Source organism: Somniosus microcephalus, chromosome 3 (assembly GCF_052327205.1).
Source record: "Somniosus microcephalus isolate GS21.2 chromosome 3, FLI_Smic_1.0, whole genome shotgun sequence".
NCBI classification, from domain to species: domain Eukaryota; kingdom Metazoa; phylum Chordata; class Chondrichthyes; order Squaliformes; family Somniosidae; genus Somniosus; species Somniosus microcephalus.
Window position 1 is genome coordinate 19,036,997 of NC_140989.1, and position 18,971 is coordinate 19,055,967.

At 47.1% G+C, this 18,971-nt stretch overlaps 1 protein-coding gene across 6 annotated transcripts in view; it reads right to left on the reverse strand.

Moving 5' to 3' along the window:
- adgrg6 (adhesion G protein-coupled receptor G6) overlaps positions 1 to 18,971 on the reverse strand; it is a 171,907-nt gene that overhangs the window by 82,910 nt on the left and 70,026 nt on the right. For 3 of the 6 annotated variants that reach the window (XM_085979249.1, XM_085979243.1, XM_085979247.1), the window contains 4 exons: positions 17,487 to 17,546; positions 16,189 to 16,239; positions 5,391 to 5,482; positions 3,853 to 3,905 (listed from right to left, as the gene is read on the reverse strand). In XM_085979249.1, the coding sequence (XP_085835375.1) occupies positions 3,853 to 3,905; positions 5,391 to 5,482; positions 16,189 to 16,239; positions 17,487 to 17,546 (256 nt within the window). The remainder of the gene's footprint in view (positions 1 to 3,852; positions 3,906 to 5,390; positions 5,483 to 16,188; positions 16,240 to 17,486; positions 17,547 to 18,971) is intronic. The other 3 variants (XM_085979248.1, XM_085979245.1, XM_085979244.1) reach the window with 2 other exon arrangements.

The window sequence follows — 18,971 nt, forward strand, 5'->3', positions numbered from 1 at the left end:
GTGCAACGATTGAGGTCTTCAACATGATGAAGGGGGTAGATGCTGTTCAGGTGGTTAGGTTAATAGGTTTGGATAGGGAGGGGAGGACGAATTTCTAGACCAAGTAAGAAAATCTAGAGACAGGTTAAACACTAGGAAGTATTTCTATTCGCAAGGAGTCATCGGCCTCTGGTTCAGACAGCCCAAGGAGACGCAGTACGTATGGATTCAGGGCTGGCCTTCAGGAAGGCAGATTATTATCTGAATGGCAATAGATTGGGAGAATGGGAAGTGCAACAAGACCTGGGTGTCCTTGTGCACCAGTCGCTGAAGGTAAGCATGCAGGTGCAGCAGGCGGTTAAGAAGGCAAATGGTATGTTGGCCTTCGTAGCGAGAGGGTTTGAGTACAGGAACAAGGATGTCTTGCTGCAGTTGTACAGGGCCTTGGTGAGACCACATCTTGAGTATTGTGTGCAGTTTTGGTCACCTTATCTGAGGAAGGATGTTCTTGCCATGGAAGGAGTTCAGCGAAGATTCACCAGGCTGATACCTGGGATGGCAGGAATGACGTATGAGGAGAGATTGGGTCGATTGGATGGAGCTGGTACATAAGAACATAAGAAGTAGGAGCAGGAGTAGGCCATACGGCCCCTCAGGCCTGCTACGCCATTCAATAGGATCATGGCTGATCCGAACCTAGACTCACGTCCACTTCCCTGCCCGCTCCCCGTAACCCCTAATTCCCTTATCAGCTAGGAAACTGTCTATCTCCATTTTAAATTTATTTAATGTCGCAGCTTCCACAGCACTCTGAGGTAGCAAATTCCATAGACTTACTACCCTTTGAGTGAAGAAGTTTCTCCTCATCTCAGTTTTGAAAGGGCAGCCCCTTATTCTAAGATTATGCCCCCTAGTTCTAGTCTCACCCATCAGTGGAAACATCCTCCCCGCATCCACCCGATCAAGCCCCCTTACAATCTTATATGTTTCGATAAGATCGCCTCTCATTCTTCTGAATTCCAATGAGTAGAGGCCCAACCTACTCAACCTTTCCTCATAAGTCAACCCCCTCATCTCTGGAATCAACCGAGTGAACCTTCTCTGAACTGCCTCGAGAGCAAGTATATCTTTTCTTAAATATGGAAACCAAAACTGCATGCAGTATTCCAGGTGTGGCCTCACCAGTACCCTGTATAACTGAAGCAAGACTTCCCTGCTTTTATACTCCATCCCTTTTGCAATAAAAGCCAAGATTCCATTGGCCTTCCTGATCACCTGCTGTACCTGCATACTAACTGATATACCTATCAATTCATCCAATGAAAAGCGACGAGTTAAGAAAGTAACTATAGGTTTTTATTGGCTAAATAACAGAGCCCACCCTCGTGGGTGATCGGATCCAACAAGGAGGAATACCAGCCAGTCGACCACCTTTATACCTGGGCAGATAGGTGGAGCCATGGGCGGAGTCAGCAGTGTTCAGCCCAGGTATAACAGCGTGACAAGAGGCGACCTCGTATAGTGATACAACAGTGTGAACAGTGATAACGATATAACAGTGATAACTGTAGTGTAACGATAGTGAACGACAAAAGTGGTTTACCACACTAACCTTCTGTGTTTCATGCACCAGGACCCCCAGATCCCTTTGTACTGTAGCACTTTGCAGTTTCTCTCCATTTAGATAACTTGCTCTTTGATTTTTTTCTGCCAAAGTGCATAACCTCACACTTTCCAACATTATATTCCATCTGCCAAATTTCTGCCCACTCACTTAGCCTGTCTATGTCCTTTTGCAGGTTTTTTATGTCCTCCTCACTCACTGCTTTCCCTCCCATCTTTGTATTGTCGGCAAACTTGGATATGTTGCACTCGGTCCCTTCCTCCAAATCGTTAATATAGATTGTAAAGAGTTGGGGTCCCAGCACTGACCCCTGCGGAACACCACTAGTCACAGATTGCCAACCCGAGAATGAACCATTTATCCCAACTCTCTGTTTTCTGTTAGATAGCCAATCTTCCACCCATGCCAGTATATTACCCCCAATCCCGTGATTTTTTATCTTGTGCAGTAATCTTTTGTGTGGCACCTTGTCAAATGCCTTTTGGAAGTCCAAATACACCACATCCACTGGTTCTCCTTTATCCACCCTGTTTGTTACGTCCTCAAAGAATTCGAGCAAATTTGTCAAACATGACTTCCCCTTCATAAAACCATGCTGACTCTGTCTGATTAAATTATGATTATCCAAATGTCCTGTTACTGCTTCCTTAATAATGGACTCCAACATTTTACCAACCACAGATGTTAGGCTAACTGGTCTATAGTTTCCAGCCTTTTGTCTACTTCCCTTTTTAAATAAGGGCGTTACATTAGCAGTTTTCCAATCTGCTGGGACCTTTCCTGAATCCAGGGAGTTCTGGAAAATTACCACTAATGCATCCGCAATCCCCACCGCCACTTCTCTCAAGACCCTAGGATGTAAGCCATCAGGTCCAGGGGATTTATCCGCTTTTAGTCCCATTATCTTACCGAGTACCACCTCCTTAGTGATTTTAATTGTGTTTAGCTCCTCCCCCCCTATAGCCCCCTGTTTGTCCAGTGTTGGAATGTTTTTTAATGTCCTCTACTGTAAATACTGATACAAAATATTTGTTCAGCGTTTTTGCCATCTCCATGTTCCCCATCACTAATTTCCCAGTCTCGTCCTCTAAGGGACCAACATTCACTTTAGCCACCCTTTTTCTTTTTATATAACAGAGTTACATCGGATATACGGCACGGAAACAGGCCATTCAGCCCAACCAGTCCATGCCAGCGTTTATGCTCCACTCGAGCCTCCTCCCGTCTTTCCTCATCTAACTCTAACAGCAGAACCCTCTATTCCCTTCTCCCTCATGTGCTTATCCAGCCTCCCCTTAAATGCATCTATACTATTCGCTTCAACCACTTCCTGTGGTAGCGAGTTCCACATTCTCACCACTCTCTGGGTAAAGAAGTTTCTTCTGAATTCCCTATTGGATTTCTTGGTGACTATCTTATATTGATGGCCTCTAGTTTTGCTCTTACCCACAAGTGGAAACACTCTCTCTGTGCCCACTCTATCAAAACCTTTCATAATTTTATAGACCTCTATTACGTCACCACTCAGCCTTCTTTTTTCAAAAGAAAAGAGACCCAACCTGCTCATCCTTTCCTGATAAGGAATAACCTCGCAATTCTGGTATCATTCTAGTAAATGAGCTGGTCTTATCAACATCCTTTCCCGTATGGTTTTTTTAATGCGTTTATGGGATGTGGGCGTCGCTGGCAAGGCCGGTGACATAAGAAAACTACTAGGCACTTGGTCTAAGCATTAAACAAAGCTTTAATCAACTGTTTTACAACATGGAGGTCTAGTTGTGTCCTTCACTGGTTCCTGTTAAGAATGTCCTGCGCAAGCTGGGCCCGTGCCCGAGTATTTATACTCTCCCTGGACAGCGCCACCCGTAGGCCGCTCAGTATTATTTCATAAGTCTTTCTTTCATGAATGACTGATTCATGTCAGCTGGCATTTATTGCCCATCCCTAATTGCCCTCGAGAAGGTGGTGGTGAGGCACCTTCTTGAACCGCTGCAGTCAGTGTGGTGAAGGTACTCCCACAGTGCGGTTAAGTACTCCTACGGCTCTGGACTGGACGTGAACCCAGCTTCTAGGGGTGAAAGGCCAGTGTTTCAAGTCCTACATCACGCTGTGCAATATTACTAGCAAAAGCATCATGCAAAATTCATCCAGCGCCCAGTTTAACCGGAGGCATTAACCCGCAATCTTATCGGTATCGTACCGCCCGATTTTGGCCATTGGTTTTGTTTACAGAGACGCCATCTCCTCACCTGACACTTTTCACAAACACCGAGTAGTTCCAGTTCTGAAAAGATTCGGTGAGCTGAAACATAAATCGAGAAACAGCGAATCAGTGCACAGGCCGATCCATGAACACAGCCTCAGTGACACGGCCACATAAACATATATTTTTTGTAGCCTTTTCTCAGGTGAGCAAGAGTGTCAAAGTAAAAAACATGTCAAAGCAATTAAGCTGGCCCAGCACAAAGTGGGACCCTCCCGGACTCTACGGCTTAATTGCTTTCTGTCTTAACCAGCTGAGTAATGATGGGGGAGAAGGCCTTGTGGATGAGAGTATTTCTGAGACTCGGGAACAGGGGAGCAGGTCCGTGATAAAAACAGAAAATGTTGGAAATACTCAGCAGGTCAGGCAGCATCTGTGGAGAGAGAAACAGAGTTAATGGGGTCGATTTTCATTCAGCAGTCGGGAAGGAGGCGGGACTACAACTTTCAGGTTTTAGTCCCGCCTACATCGACGTCCAGCCAATCCACACGATTTTCCCTTGATTGACCTTGTTGAGCTCGCCCAGCAGGCTCAGCAGGCCAATTAAGGGCCACCCGGCAACAGGTGACGTCACAGACTGAAATTTCATCTGTCAAGACGTGCTGACAGATGAAATATCAGCGTTTCACAGCTGTTTGAAGCTGTCAAACACTGGCAGTCTTGCTTCTAACCTGAGTCCTTCTACGCAGACTCAGTTAGAACTCTCACCAGCAATGAAAGTTGAAGGCTGTCACTTTTGACAGATCGCAGCCATTTTGCTTTCTGTGCCGGCTGAATGATGGACTCCTGAAACCTAGAGGAAGGAAGGCTGTAAAGGTAAGTACGGGTAATTTAAACTTCTTTACACACTTTAGACACACCAAACACACTTACCTTTGCACTCATGCACCCATCACTCACCTGAACTCCGACATCGCGACCCCTCCAAGTCCTTCAACCCGACGGCCCGCCTGCTCTAATCTGGCGTGGTTTGGAGCCGTCGGGAATCCCACACGACACCCCTCAAAATAGGGATTAGGCTAAAAACTGCCTGTTAACTACCTGTTAACAGGCAGTTAATTGGCACTAATCCCTTCCCGCCTCGGGTCGGTGGGTCCCAGTGTGGGGCGGGTACCTGCCTCCTGTGAAACTTACGTGGAGGCAGGTTTTGGGCGAGATGGTGTCAGGACCCCCGAATTCGGGATTTTTGCCCCCCGCACGCCTAAAAGCCCGCCTCACGGCACACTGAAAATCGACCCCAATGTTTCAGTTCAATGACCCTTCGTCAGAACTGGAAAAAGTTGGAGATGGAACAGGTTTTTAAGCAGGTGTCGGGGCAGGGAAAGGGGGGAGGGGAGGAAAGAACAAAAGGGAAGGTCTGTGATAGGGTGGAAGGCAGGAGAGATTAAATGACAAAAGGGATGATGGGGCAAGGCAAAAGGAGATGGTAATGGGACAAGTTAAGAAACAAAAAGATGGCTCTAGATGAAGAGTCAGTCAGTGATGTTGCACAAGCGCCGAAAAAGACAAAGTGGAATGACCTACCCAGGCCGATACTCTTTGCGTCAGCTCAGCAGTGTCCATATTCCCATTGGTCAGGTCGTAGACTGTAAACTGCGTCCGGTAGAAGACTCCCCCTGTGCGGCGAGAACAGTGCAGAGTTACAACGCAGGTCGCCCGCTCAAATCGCAAGAGGGCACGGATTCCGAGAGTCACTGAGCGCAGCCACGTTGGACGCGCATTTAGAACCTGTTTACAATCTCACTGCAGGTAAGTGAACGTTGGGCGTCTTCACACCAACACGTTTGGGCTGCTGCTACGCAAAGTGCCCCAGAGGAAGTCATGCAGTCCTCACTTCCCCGAGTTTACGGTGAGCTTCCGTGGAACAATGCAAGAGACCGAGGACGGTGAGGTTCGAGTGGGAATGGGGCGGTGAATTAAAATGACAGGCATCCGGAAGCTCGGTTATCGTACCAGAATTGAGGGACTTCAGTTGGAGAGACTGGAGAAGCTGGGATTGTCCTCCTTAGAGTAGAGAAGGGTAAGGGGACACCAGAGAACACTGATTTAAGATAATTGCTGAAAGACCCAGAGGGGAGATGAGGATAAAATTTTACGCAGCGAGTTGTTGTGATCTGGAATGCGCTGCCTGAAAGGGTGGAGAAAGCAGATTCAATAGTAACTTTCAAAAGGGATTTGGCTAGATGCATGAAAGTAATAAATTTGCAGGGCTATGGGGATCGAGCAGGGGAGTGGGACTAATTCGACAGCTCTTCAAAGAGCCGGCACAGGCACGAGGGGCCGAATGGCCTGTTTCTGTGCTGTATGATTCTATCATTCAGAGAATAAAAGAGACGGTGTGTAGGGGGGCAAGAGCCAACTGTTAGGATAGCTGGAGCTGCAGGGGCTAGTTACAGTCGGTAGGTCCCACTCTCTGCTTAGGAGAATGCAAGGTGCTAGCTTTCAACCGACGGATAATATAACAGATGGAAAATAACCTAAAAAAAATAAAGCTTCCTTTTGTTAAAAAATAAAAGGAATAATAAAGCAGTATTGTCCCATTATCTGGTGTGTTAGAATGCACACTGGAATAAAACTTATCAATATATTGTGCGTTTCTGATTCTCTGACGCAGTACTGTAATACACAAAAGTATGCAATCATAAGATTGGTCAAATAACTATGAGCTAAGGGCTATTTAAGTGCCGACTGTGCAGACTTCACGGAGTGGCCTGTAAAGCCAGGCGCAGGGGTAGAAAGGGAAAGGGGGTCAGAGAGGGCAGTGCCCACCTCTGCCCAGTTCCATGCCTGGCATGCATTCCAAATATTGGAACAATTAAATGGCATCCGTTGACTAGACCTTCTTTGCCCATCCTGTTCGGAAACAACCGGGCTCCTGGTCGGTGTGAAGGAAGAAGGGCGAACGAGTGCCAGACGTGGGCAAGCAACAGCTGGGAATGAGGGAGGGAGGCCACAGTCTGCACAGTCCTCACTAGATGGCGCCTTTCGCACTGCTAATGTTGTGCCGTGGTTAGTTATAATCAGAGTTGTGCGTTAGTCTACGGGATTGTGGTCATTTGCCGGGAGAACGTCACTATCCAGCGATAATCAAGCACAGACGGACACGGAATTAACCCTCTGAGGAGGCAGCGAAAGTCAGAGTTCAAAACCAATCACTTGCGGTACAATTTATCTGACAATATTCCTCGTTAGAACTCTTTATTAGACATGTTTCTTCATCCACTCTGTTCAAATCAGTTTCTTTGCAGTGAAAATGCGGCCGATGGACTCAAAGGGTTAATGTGCTAAGTGCTGAACCAAGCGAGTGTCAATCGAAGGCCTGAAATCCAGGCTTTTGTGAAGGTGACCAGCTTGAGCCCAAAACTGCGCTGTGCTCAGTCTCGAGGAGGGCAACGCTTTCTATGGTACCTCACTCAGTAAGCTCCACGCTTCCATCTCACCACAGAGCAGGGCCGAGCAATCCATAGCCACAGCCAAGCAAAAATATACAAAGTGCTTCCTTCACTTCAAGTGAAGCCTGTCGCAGACCCGCCAGAGTTATGAACCAAAATAGTCACAACTACAATCCGTGCATGAACTTCCTCCTTCAATGGAAAATAAATGTTTTTGCTGTAATCAATCAACTGTGAACAAAACTGTAGGAACGTGTGGCCATTCACAGAGAGAAACAGGTTGTTAGTCATTGAAAGAGGAATTTTTTGGTTTATAAAGTGCAACAGCATCTTTCTACTGGAAAAAAGTGGTAACAGAATAACGTTTTTATGTAGCATAGAGAAATGCCCCTCTGACGATGTCTGTCCCTTAAAAGGGGGAGTGAATGCTTGCATATTTTTGCTTGTTTGGTTTGGCTTTGGATGCACGTTTAACGAGAACGTGATTTAATAATTGCTGCTAACACTACTCAGCGAGCCTTCTTGCAAAATGGAGGTGTTCTACCACCATCAAGCTTCAGTGCAACTAGTCATCTCCTCGCGTCATACACCTATTTTATCAACTACGTCTACATATTCAGCTCAACCACTTCCAACACCCAGCGTCAACACCGGTGAGATAACTACTGGCAGTGATTTTTTGGTGACAGTTTCCACTACAGATTTCTACAGATTCTCTTAAGACATACAGTTGGTGACTATGATTCCGCACAAACAGCCTATCCCGTCAACCTCGGCACAGAGACAGGACACGGAGGCTTCGCCAGAGACGGTGGGAGGTTCCCCACTCTCCAAGCTCGTGGAGGGAGCCACGTTGAGTCCTTGAACATCACGGGAGGGAACTGGAGGAGGTGTCACTAGAGCTGATGAAGAGAAGGACCCAAGACTTGACAGGCGTGCAGTGGAGGTCTGAGATGACGGCAGCTGCTGTTCGAGGAGAGTCTTAGCCCCTGTGCTGGTGACAATGCCCCAGGTCGATTGAGTAGGAGGTTCACTAATGGAGAGCGCAGCAGAGGAATCCATTGGTAATGTGGGCACCAGTATTAGTTCCTGAGATCCAGTACCTGGCTGAGGACCTCCTATGGATGTTGAGGTGAACATTACTGATATTCCTTCACTTACTTGAGCTGAAATACTGAATGGGAATGACTGCAATCCCTGATTATAAGTGTGTGGCTCTTCAGCATAATGCTCCGACTTAAGGTACTGCAAAGTCCTTGCATGTTTTTGACTTGTTAAAGTTATGTTTAAAACTATAGTCGGGGAGTCTCTTGGCAGTTGCGCAGAGCTACTGACTGGTTCTGCCTCTGTAAAAATGTCACCTGAATTCACAAGTTGGGGGCTTTTTGTTAGCGGTGGGGTATGTGTACTGAGAAACGCCCACTGTGCTCCCAAATGCACAGGTATCGTTGTTACTACCTGGAGACCTTTTGACGTTTCCAGTACGGAATTTGAATAAGGTTCCCACTTCAATCCGGGACTCCCATAAGTGTACGCCACAGCGCTGTCTGTTCTATCTGGAACAAAACCCAATGATGAACTCCACGTATTTGTAGTGTCCCCAGAGACCTTGGTCAACTGATGCTCAAGTTGGACTTCCTCTTCGCTTTGTGTAGCAGAGGTCACAAATTTCTCTTGGGCCTGTGAGCCAGAAGTCACAGTTGAACTGTTATTTACTTGAGAAATAATTTCCCAGTGGTTCTGAAATCCTTCTGGAACTGTCATTGGAAAACTAGGAAAATCTGTCCCATTCATAGATCCATGAGATGAATTTGGTGTCAAGGTTGGAATTTGTTCAAATTCAGAAAGAACGTCATGATGAAGGGAAGCTGCGTTTTCACTTCTTACATTTGCATAGCCATTTGAAGACACAGGCTGGAGCATGTCTGTCACCTCCGGGATCCAGTCCAAGGGTTCAGTCCATGTGCTCCCAACATTTACGATTGAAGTCTTCAGCGAAGACTCGAGGTTATCAGCTACTGCTGAGGAATCATTCTTCGGACAAAGAGTCTCAGAGGATAAGTCGGGTGAGATGTGCAAGGGCACACTTTCGCCTTTGGCCAACGACCCAGTATCATTTGGAGCCAACGTCTTCCATTTGCTTTCTGTCACAAAAGGTGCACGTTGATGGCTTTGTGTAGTGTGAAGCGTGGTATCAGGCTGTGAGGCCTGGTTATGGTCTTTGTCAGCCCACTTCTTACTGACAGGAAGGAGGTGAGGGCTGGTTGCTCCTGCAGACAATCTCCACTGACTGTCCATACTCGGTGAAGACACTTTTAAAGGAGCTAAATGGCTTGTTTGTGCCAGTGGTAATTCAGAGACTCTCGTCGCTACTGATGCACTACTCATCTTGATGAGCATTTGTGCACCAGGTTGTAGCACTACAGCAGTGGCTGACTGCACCGTACCTGAAATGGAAAGATGGATGCTGAGTTCAAGAGGTCCCATTGACAATGTCTCTGTGTCGTACTGGAAATGTTTGAGACCTTCGCTGAGTTCGGATGTAGAAAGTGTCAGAGGATTATCCCAGAAATTGTCTAGCGTGGAAGGAATATTTACCACATCTGACGTTGGCGGGGCTGAAGGAACACGGGTCAAAGCATCAGGATGGTTCAAATTGCTGTGTGACTTAGCCGATATAGCCAGAGAACCTGTGTGTGTACTGTGCACTGAAATAGGGATGCCTTCTCCTTGCCCTCTTACCGACAACTGGCCTGGAAGCAGTGTAAACTCTTCAGATTGCCTTAATTGGTTTTCTAACTCTTCAGTACTGATGAACAACCTTTGTGTTGATGTAATAGATTCTTTGCCAAAGTGGTTTGTCAAGTGGAGCAAGTCTGTCGCATTGGTCAGTCGGGTGACAGTGAAACTGCTGCGGTCATCCCTTTCGAAGGTTGTACTTGACATGATGGACTTTGCATCATCAGAACCAACCTGTCCTGGAGCAAGTCGTGAAGGTGGCCAACTAGACAAGATATTGCTGTTGTCCTTTGGCAAGGCAGCGCTTGAAGACTTAATATCAGAATGGTACGTGCGGAATGTTAGTTCATGGGGGTCTATAGAAGACTCAATATTGTCATGAAGAGATGGTGCTGTAGTCTCAGTGTTAAGCTGGCCCCTCTGAGGCACATGTAATGTGTTTAATGGATTTCCCATCAGGTTAGAACTACTGGTGGCCATCCAGAGTGAACCATATAATAGATGCTCATGAGATACAACAGTTGTTTGCACACTTACTTTGTGTCGTGAGACTGCTGGAGTGGGCCAAATTGTTGGATACAACACTAAAGCTGGTGTTTGAGGTTGTAGCTCCACTGTTTTTAACAGACCAGAGGACCTGTGACCAATAGTGTGTTGACTTGGTGAGAGTGCAGGAGGAATGCTTTGCTCCAAACTGTACAACGCTCCCAATCCAGCATCAGCCGCTTCTTCAGTCAGTACCTCTTGGCTTTCAAAGGCAACGGACGACATCTCAAAACTGGAGTCAAGCTCATTGTCCTCGGTTACATTATCAGTCGAATTTTCGCCAGCAACCTGCAAGTCCCAGGACTGATTCACTGGCTTCTTTAACCGGGTGATGGGTTCAGAAGCTAAGCGAGAGGCGTTTGCTTCTTTGTTGGGCGGGCTGCCATCTCCAGCACTGGTGGGAAAGAGTTTTGGAGGAAAACGTTCTTTTGCGACAACTGTCTCGCTGAAGTTGCTGGTCGCCCTCTTCAATGCTTTTGAATCCTCTGTACTACCAGGTGGCCGCTTGGTGACGGCCTTGGTGAAGATGATAGAAGCACTGTGTGTGTTAAGTATCCCTGGTTTTGAAGCGTTGGCCATGTTGGGCCTGGGTCTCAGTGGGTACCTCAAAGGCGTGGAGATAATACCCAGTGGGTTCCTGGCGCTTCTCGTTCTCTGCTCTGTCTGCGAGGTAGTGCGTTGCCGGGAGGCGTTTAACGGGCCGCGGTTTGTTCGGATGACAGCTGGGGCCAGAACCTGGAACCCCTGCAAATCTGAATCATTAAAGCTTCCAGCTGTTAGTGGGCAAATCATCCCGTCATTAACTCACCGCGTTAACCGACAGCAAATCCGATTCTTAACAATATGGATCAACAGCAGCTCAATGATTCTCGGGAGGCCCCTGAGTGAGTTAATTCTACATTTATCCAGGAAACACCCCCAATGTAGCAGGTAAGTTATCAAGCCTGTAGCTGAGCTATTCAGATCAGGATTGATCTTGAGTCTGTGCTGATCTCAGCGGCGGGTGAGGTGGGTGGTGGTGGGGAGTTACAAACAGAAAATGGGTTGAGCATTTCACTGCTCCTGACCGCTGTTCAGTGACCCCCTTCTGTGGAGTTCAGAAGAATGAGAGGTGATCTCATTGAAACATATAAGATTCTGAAGGGGATTGACAGGGTAGATGCTGAGAGGTTGTTTCCCCTGGCTAGAGAGTCTAGAACTAGGGGGCATAGCATCAGGATAAGGGGTCGGCCATTTAAGATTGAGATGAGGAGGAATTTCTTCACTCAGAGGGTGGTGAATCTTTGGAATTCTCTACCCCAAAGGGCTGTGGAGGTTCAGTCTTTGAGTATATTCAAGGCTGAGATAGAGAGATTTTTGGAATCTGGGGGAATCAAGGGATATGGGGATCGGGGCGGGAAAGTGGAGTTGAGGTCGATGATCAGCCATGTCCAGTGGCCCCCTTTGAGAAAGGTGGGCATGTGGGCATCAAGCGATGACATGGGTCAGGCTGATAGGAATATTCGGAACAGAAGGAGGCCATTCGGCCCCTCGAGCCTCTTCCGCCATTCAATCAGATCAACTCCAGGCTCACAGTCAAACAGCCAGCTAACATTCACTATCGAGGCTCACACATGATTAATGGCCATGCGGATGCCTCAGCAGCTATGCCAGCAAGGAGTCAACACTCCAATTATTGTATTAAGTTGTAGGGCAAATTTATGATAGCATTACATCGAGCACATCAATTAAGCTGTTGCTGAATATCAAAGCACACGTTAATCTGTGTTTATGTATTATTATCCAACAGGCGGCTCGGGAGTTTGCGGCTAATTAAACGAGAAGCAAAGGATACCCTGAGCATCATCACGACTAACATGTGGGACAACATTCCGTTTCTGTTTATTCTCTACCCATACCATTGCACTTCAACCTATGTTCAAACGTAACCGCAAAATGTACGTTCAAAGTGAACTGCAAAACGTTATCACCGATTGTTGGCGACACATCAGCCCATCCTGACTTACACCTTCAATGCGCACTCTTCCGATTGTCGTGAGAAACATAGAAGATAGGAGCAGGAGTAGGCCATTCGGCCCCTCGAGCCTGCTCCGCCATTTAATGAGATCATGGCTGATCATCCAAATTCAGTACCCTGTCCCTGCCTTCTCCCCATATCCCTTGATCCCTTTAGCCTTAAGAAATATATCCAACTCCTTCTTGAATATATTTAATAAATTGGTCTCAACTGCCTTGTGTGGTAGAGAATTCCACAGGTTCACCACTCTCTGGGTGAAGAAATTCCTCCTCATCTCTGTCCTTAATGGCTTACCCCTTATCCTTAGACTGTGACCCCTGGTTCTGGACTCCCCGACCATCGGGAACATCCTTCCTGCATCCAGTCTGTCTAGTCCTGTTAGAATTTTATAAGTTTCAATGAGATCCCCTCTCATTCTTCTAAACTCCAGCGAGTATAAGCCCAATTGACCCAATCTCTCTTCATACATCTCCCACGCTTCTCTGCACAGGGAGAAGCATTTTCTAATCATTATAGAGCAGTTTTAATTTGATGCACGGGTCGAAATGGTGCCCATTATCACCCGTGGGATGAATTTCCCAAGTTAGTATTCTTGGGGGGTGGGAGGGGGGTGTCATTTTGACTTTGTGCGGTAAAACGGGTGATAACGAGTCAGCATCGCTTCCGGGTTTTTATTTCCATTTGAAGTCAACGGATTGAGAGAGATGTAAAACGGGCGGCTGACTGGCCATCACCCATTTTATACTATCGCATAAAGTCAAAATTACCACCCCCCCCGCCTCCCCCCCAGTAACAGGAGCAGGTCACTCGGCCCAAGTGGTCTGTGCCGGTGTTTATGCTCCACACGAGCCTCCTCCCACTCCTCTTCATCTCACCCCATCAGCATATCCTTCTATTCCTTTCTCCCTCATGTTCTTATCTAGCTTCCCCTTGAATTCACTTGTAAGCTAGCACCGTGCGGGGTGACCTGCCCTGTTAGTTTAAGGCTTACGACAAATACCATGAAAGTAAAAACGCCTGTTGATTCATCTGAAGCGGAAGAGAAACACATTCCAGACTGAAATTCCTTTGTCTGGTATTTTGGATTTGTGAAAACTCTAAAAATGCAGTAAACGCATAAATAATAACATACAGATAATGAAAATATGAAGGGTATTTGGGTAGTCATGGCTCTTCCTGTGAGCGGTGATTCAGAGCTCCCGGCAGGGAGTTTCACTCATTGGGAGAATCGGGAGCACAATGGTGTAATCCCTGGTGATGAATTTCCTCAGGGTGGTCTCCCGATTGGACGCCGTAACATCAACGGAAAACCCCCTTTACTCACGGTCGGCTTGCACATGAAGCAAGGTCACTTGGGTGAGGTACTGAAGGATGGGTCAATACCTCAACACAGGAGACAGGGCCTTCAGGAAAGCAGTGGCGATAATGGGGACCGAGGACGGGATGGCGGTCTGTTTTTGGGTGCCTTTTATTTAATGGGGAATTTCAACACCTGTTTAAGTCCCTGGTACAATGAGGAAAAACCACTTAAAATTGGATGATGGGTCTCTATTTCCATGTAACCACTGATAATCAGATATCATCAGCAATGGGAAGTCTTGCATTTCAGCACTCAGCTTCCTTGTTCCACATCAGCTGTGTTGATGGGAGTGCCATAGCCAAAAGGCCCCCAATGCGCTCATTGAGCGTGCTCGGTTGATTCATTAGATAAGCTCAGACCAGTGCAAGCAGTAGTTGTGGGTTTTGAGAGGATTCGGAGGAAGATGAATCAAAAAATACGGTCTTGCGGGAACACTCCATTTTAAAAATGTATTCCTCCCCCCCCCCGCCAGTCCACACATCATTTCCACTGCAAAGATGCAGAGCAGATCTCAGGGGTGGAATGGTCCACAGTGTGAAGGGGGGGGCCTCTTAGAGTTTTGTCCGCCCCTGCACCTTCAGGGAATCGGCTTGCTTTCACTCTGTCCTTCCTTTTGAGTGCTAGTCATTGGCACAAACCATCCACATTGCCAATCTGTGCTGTGGCTAAGTGGGCAGCGCTCTCGCCTCTGAATCAGAAGGTTGTGGGTTCAAGTCCAACTTCATGAGACGTGGACACATAATCCAGGCTGACACTCCAGGGCAGCGCTGAGGGAGTGCTGCACTGTCGGAGGTGCCGTCTTTCAGGTGAGACGTTAAACCGAGGCCCCGTCTGCTCTCTCAGGTGGGCCTAAAAGATCCCACGGCACTATTTCGAAGAAGAACAACAGAGTTCTCTCCCGTGTCCTGGCCATTATTTATCCCTCAATCAACCTCACTAAAAACAGATTATCTGGTCATTATCACATTGCTGTTTGTGGACAGTGGAAGCCAAGCGCAGGCAGCGCAAGGAGCGCAGGTCAACCCAAGCACCCCACCCACCCGCCCCTTCAACCACCGTCTGCCCCACCTGTGACAGAGACTGTAGGTCCCACACTGGACTCATCAGTCACCTGCAAACTCATTTTTAGTGTGGAAGCAAGTCATCCTCGGTTCCCGAGGGACTGCCCAAGAAGAAGAGAAGTAGTAGTTTGTGGGAGCTTGCTGTGCGCAAATTGGCTGCCGCGTTTCCTACATCACAACAGTGACTGCACTTCAAAAAGCACTTCGGTGGCGGTAAAGCCCTTTGAGACAGTTGTGAAAGGCGCTATATAAATGCAAGTTCTTTCAAAATGTCGCTTCAGCAACACGCTGTTCTACTGGTCTGACAGCAGAGAAAAAGATGATGGGTCACTGTTACACATGCTGGAAGTAGCTCGTCGAGCATTGTGTGTTGCATAAGCTGCATCAGGGCACAAGGGGGTCCCATTCAGCGCCCATTGTTCGTTTCCCCTTTGAAGAAGCTCAGCAATATCTCAGGTGAGGACGTTGGCAGTGGAGTTGACGGCCCTCCATTGCCTCGTCAGGTAAGGCCACCACTCCCGACTGTAAGGCAAGCTGGCACCACCACCACTATCACTACGGCACCCATCCTGCCACCACCACCACCACCACCACCCATGCCACTGTGACCTCTTAGCACCATCGCTAGCACCAATTGCAGTCCAATAGCGTTTCTATACCAAAGCAAAACACTGCGGATGCTGGCAATCCGAAATAAAAACAGAAAATGCTGGAAATACTCAGCAGGTCAGGCAGCATCTGTAGAGAGAGAGAAACAGTGTATTTCCAGCATTTTCTGTTTTTATTTCAGTATTTCTATACCGTTCTATACCTATTTTTTTTTTTTTTTTACACGGCACACGCCACCTGTTTAAAGCGGCAACATTTGGTGGAAAGTTATTTTCCAAAAAGCTTGTGGTTCGAGATTGGGAGAAGAGCCAGGACATGGGATGACCCATTTTCAACCCACTGACCTCAAGTATTTTTTTGGACTCATTTTAAGTCACTGCATCGTGAAAGATTTGCCAAACATTTTGTTTTTTTCGTTGCGGTGAGAACGTTGCCCCTTTAAATGTGAGTTTATGCTCCTCTCAAGCTCAATCATTACCTCGCCCACCCGCCATAAGCTTCCATTGGGTTGGTAGCACCATTCCCATCAGCGACATTAGTAGCCCATTATACCTCGCCATTGAAGAGCTTTATGACATTGTAGTCAAGCCTTCCCTACCTTCACTGCTATTAAAACTGCTGTTTTGCGAGAGTGTAGAGGTCTGCAGACCTAAGTAATGTAAAATACATCGGTTATGCACTCAGTCTTCATAATCAACCACCAACAACATTTATTCCTCGGTTCGCCGGCCAACTGACTCGGGCAGAAATCTGTCACCAAAGAGTCACCGAGCCAAACCACGGAGAAGTCTACACATGTAAAGCATTTTCTTGCCACATTTTCTCTGCCCAAAGGGTCCCCCGACTACCCAAGTTCTTCAGAGGACTTAGGAACAGGTTGGCCATAGGGAAGGCAATGGAACGCCCAGGTGTACGCAAGGTTACTGCTGGAGTATAACCAGGTAAAAAGCAGAAAATATCATTGGGGTGGGTACCACTGCTTGTCTGGCTAGGGCATTGGTTACCTGAAAATCCCAGCCTCTCCAATGGCAGGTTTTCCTCTCCAGGTCCCATTAATAAGCCAGGCTGGATGGTCAATCATCAAGAGTGCCCTGGAGCACTGTGGGCCTGCCTCGGTCGGGTGTCGGACTGGTAAGACTGCCCCAGAGGACAGAGTCAACGCCAATCTCCCATTGTCAGCCATATCACTTTGGAGCCAACTCAACCCCCAAGAGTCTTTGCTTCTTTCCCCCCTTCCATGGATGATAGTTCCTAATTGGCCCGAGGCAATGGTGTGATTCAAGTCGGCTCCATTAGTGTCAGCCGTGGCTCTGTGGGTACTGCTCTCGCTTTGGAGTCAGAAGGTTGTGGGCTCAAAGTCCCACTCCAAGAGACTTGCGCACATAATCTAGGCTGACACTCCAGTGCAGTACTGAGGGAGTGCTGCACTGTCAGAGGTGTCGTCTTTCAGATGAGATGTTAAACTGAGGCCCCGTCTGCTCTCTCAGGTGGACAGGATGGCACTATTTTGAAGAGGTGCAGGGGAGTTATCCTCGGTGTTGCGGTGGCCATTATTCATCCCTCAACCAACATCACTAGAACAGATTATCTGGTCATTATCACATTGCTGTTTGCGGGAGCTTGCTGTGCGCACATTGGCTGTAGTGATTCCTACATTACAACAGTGACTACTTCAAAAGTGCTTCATTTGCTGGAAAGTGCGGTGGGATGCCCTGAGGTGGTGAAAGGCGCTATATAAATGCAAGTTCTTTCTCATGACTGGGATGCGCCGTGAGACTCACTGTATCTGACTGGTGAGGCTGCCATGTGGCCAATCTCTCCTCAATGGTGCGATCTTATATTTACTCGCGTGTATCTATTTACACTCATTAAAGGTTCAAACATCCAGTGACTTACTCGGCTCTGTGGGTTCTCTGGTTCCTTGTGTTGTGACTTCAGTGAGTGGAGGATTTGTGCCTTTGTGACGTAAGCAAATGCAAGATATTGATCACATGGCTAAAAACACAGCCTTCTTTCAAAATAAACCACTCGGTATAGTTCTCACTAATTTTCAGACCTGTCGAGCGACGGAGGAAAGAATCGCTATTGCTTATCAGTATGGGTCTTCACTGCCGGGACTGCAGTGCATGGCTCGCGTGTGGATATGATATTAGTTCAATAACAACAGAGATTTCCAGTAGCGTGGTTGCGAATTATTCTCTGGTGCACTGCCAGTGGTGCGTGCACTGTCTAACGGTTACCCACTCGTGAAAAGTCCGCTTTTCACTTTTGATCTTTGACCCGTGATCTTGCACATTGTGGGAACAAGGGTGGCAGGGAAGCATGACACGGCCCAGAGGACAACTCTCAGAGTGAAAAGATTTCTCCTCCTCTCCCCTCTAGATCTTTTGCCAATGATTTTAAATATCTTGAAAACCTCTATTAGAGAGAAAGTACTAGGCAAACTAATGGGACTAAAGGTGGACAAATCCCCTGGACCCGATGGCCTGCATCCTAGGGTCTTAAAAGAGGTGGCTGCAGAGATAATGAATGCATTGGTTGTAATCTACCAAAATTTCCTGGATTCTGGAGAGGTCCCAGCGGACTGGAAAACCCCAAATGTAATGCCCCTATTTAAGAAAGGAGGGAGACAGAAAGCAGGCAACTATCGACCAGTTAACCTAACACCTGTCATTGGAAAAACGCTGGAGACCATCATTACGGAAGTGGTTTCAGGACTATTAGAAAAACATAACATAGTCAAGCAGAGTCAGCATGGTTTTATGAAAGGGAAATCATGTTTGACAAATTTGCTGGAGTTCTTTCGGGATGTAACGAGCAGGGTGGATAAAGGGGAACCAGTGGATGTGGTGTATTTGGATTTCCAGAAGGCATTCGATAAGGTGCCACATAAAGCGTTACTGCACAAGATAAGAGCTCACGGGGTTGGGGGTAATATATTAACATGGATAGAGGATTGGCTAACTAACAGAAAACAGAGAGTCGGGATAAATGGGTCATTTTCCAGTTGGCAAACTGTAACTAGTGGGATAGCACAGGGATCAGTGCTGGGGCCTCAACTATTTACAATCTATATTAATGACTTGGATGAAGGGACTGAGTGTAATGTAGCCAAATTTGCTGATGATACAAAGATAGGTGGGAAAACAAATTGTGTGGAGGATGCAAAGAATCTACAAAGGGATATAGATAGGCTAAGTGAGTAAAAAAACAAATTATTATTTAAATGGAGAGAGATTACAAAATGCTGAGGTACGGAGGGATCTGGGGGTCCTTATACATGAATCACAAAAAGTTGGCATGCAGGTACAGCAAGTAATTAGGAAGGCAAATGGAATGTTGGTCTTTATTGCAAAGGGAATGGAGTATAAACGTAGGGAA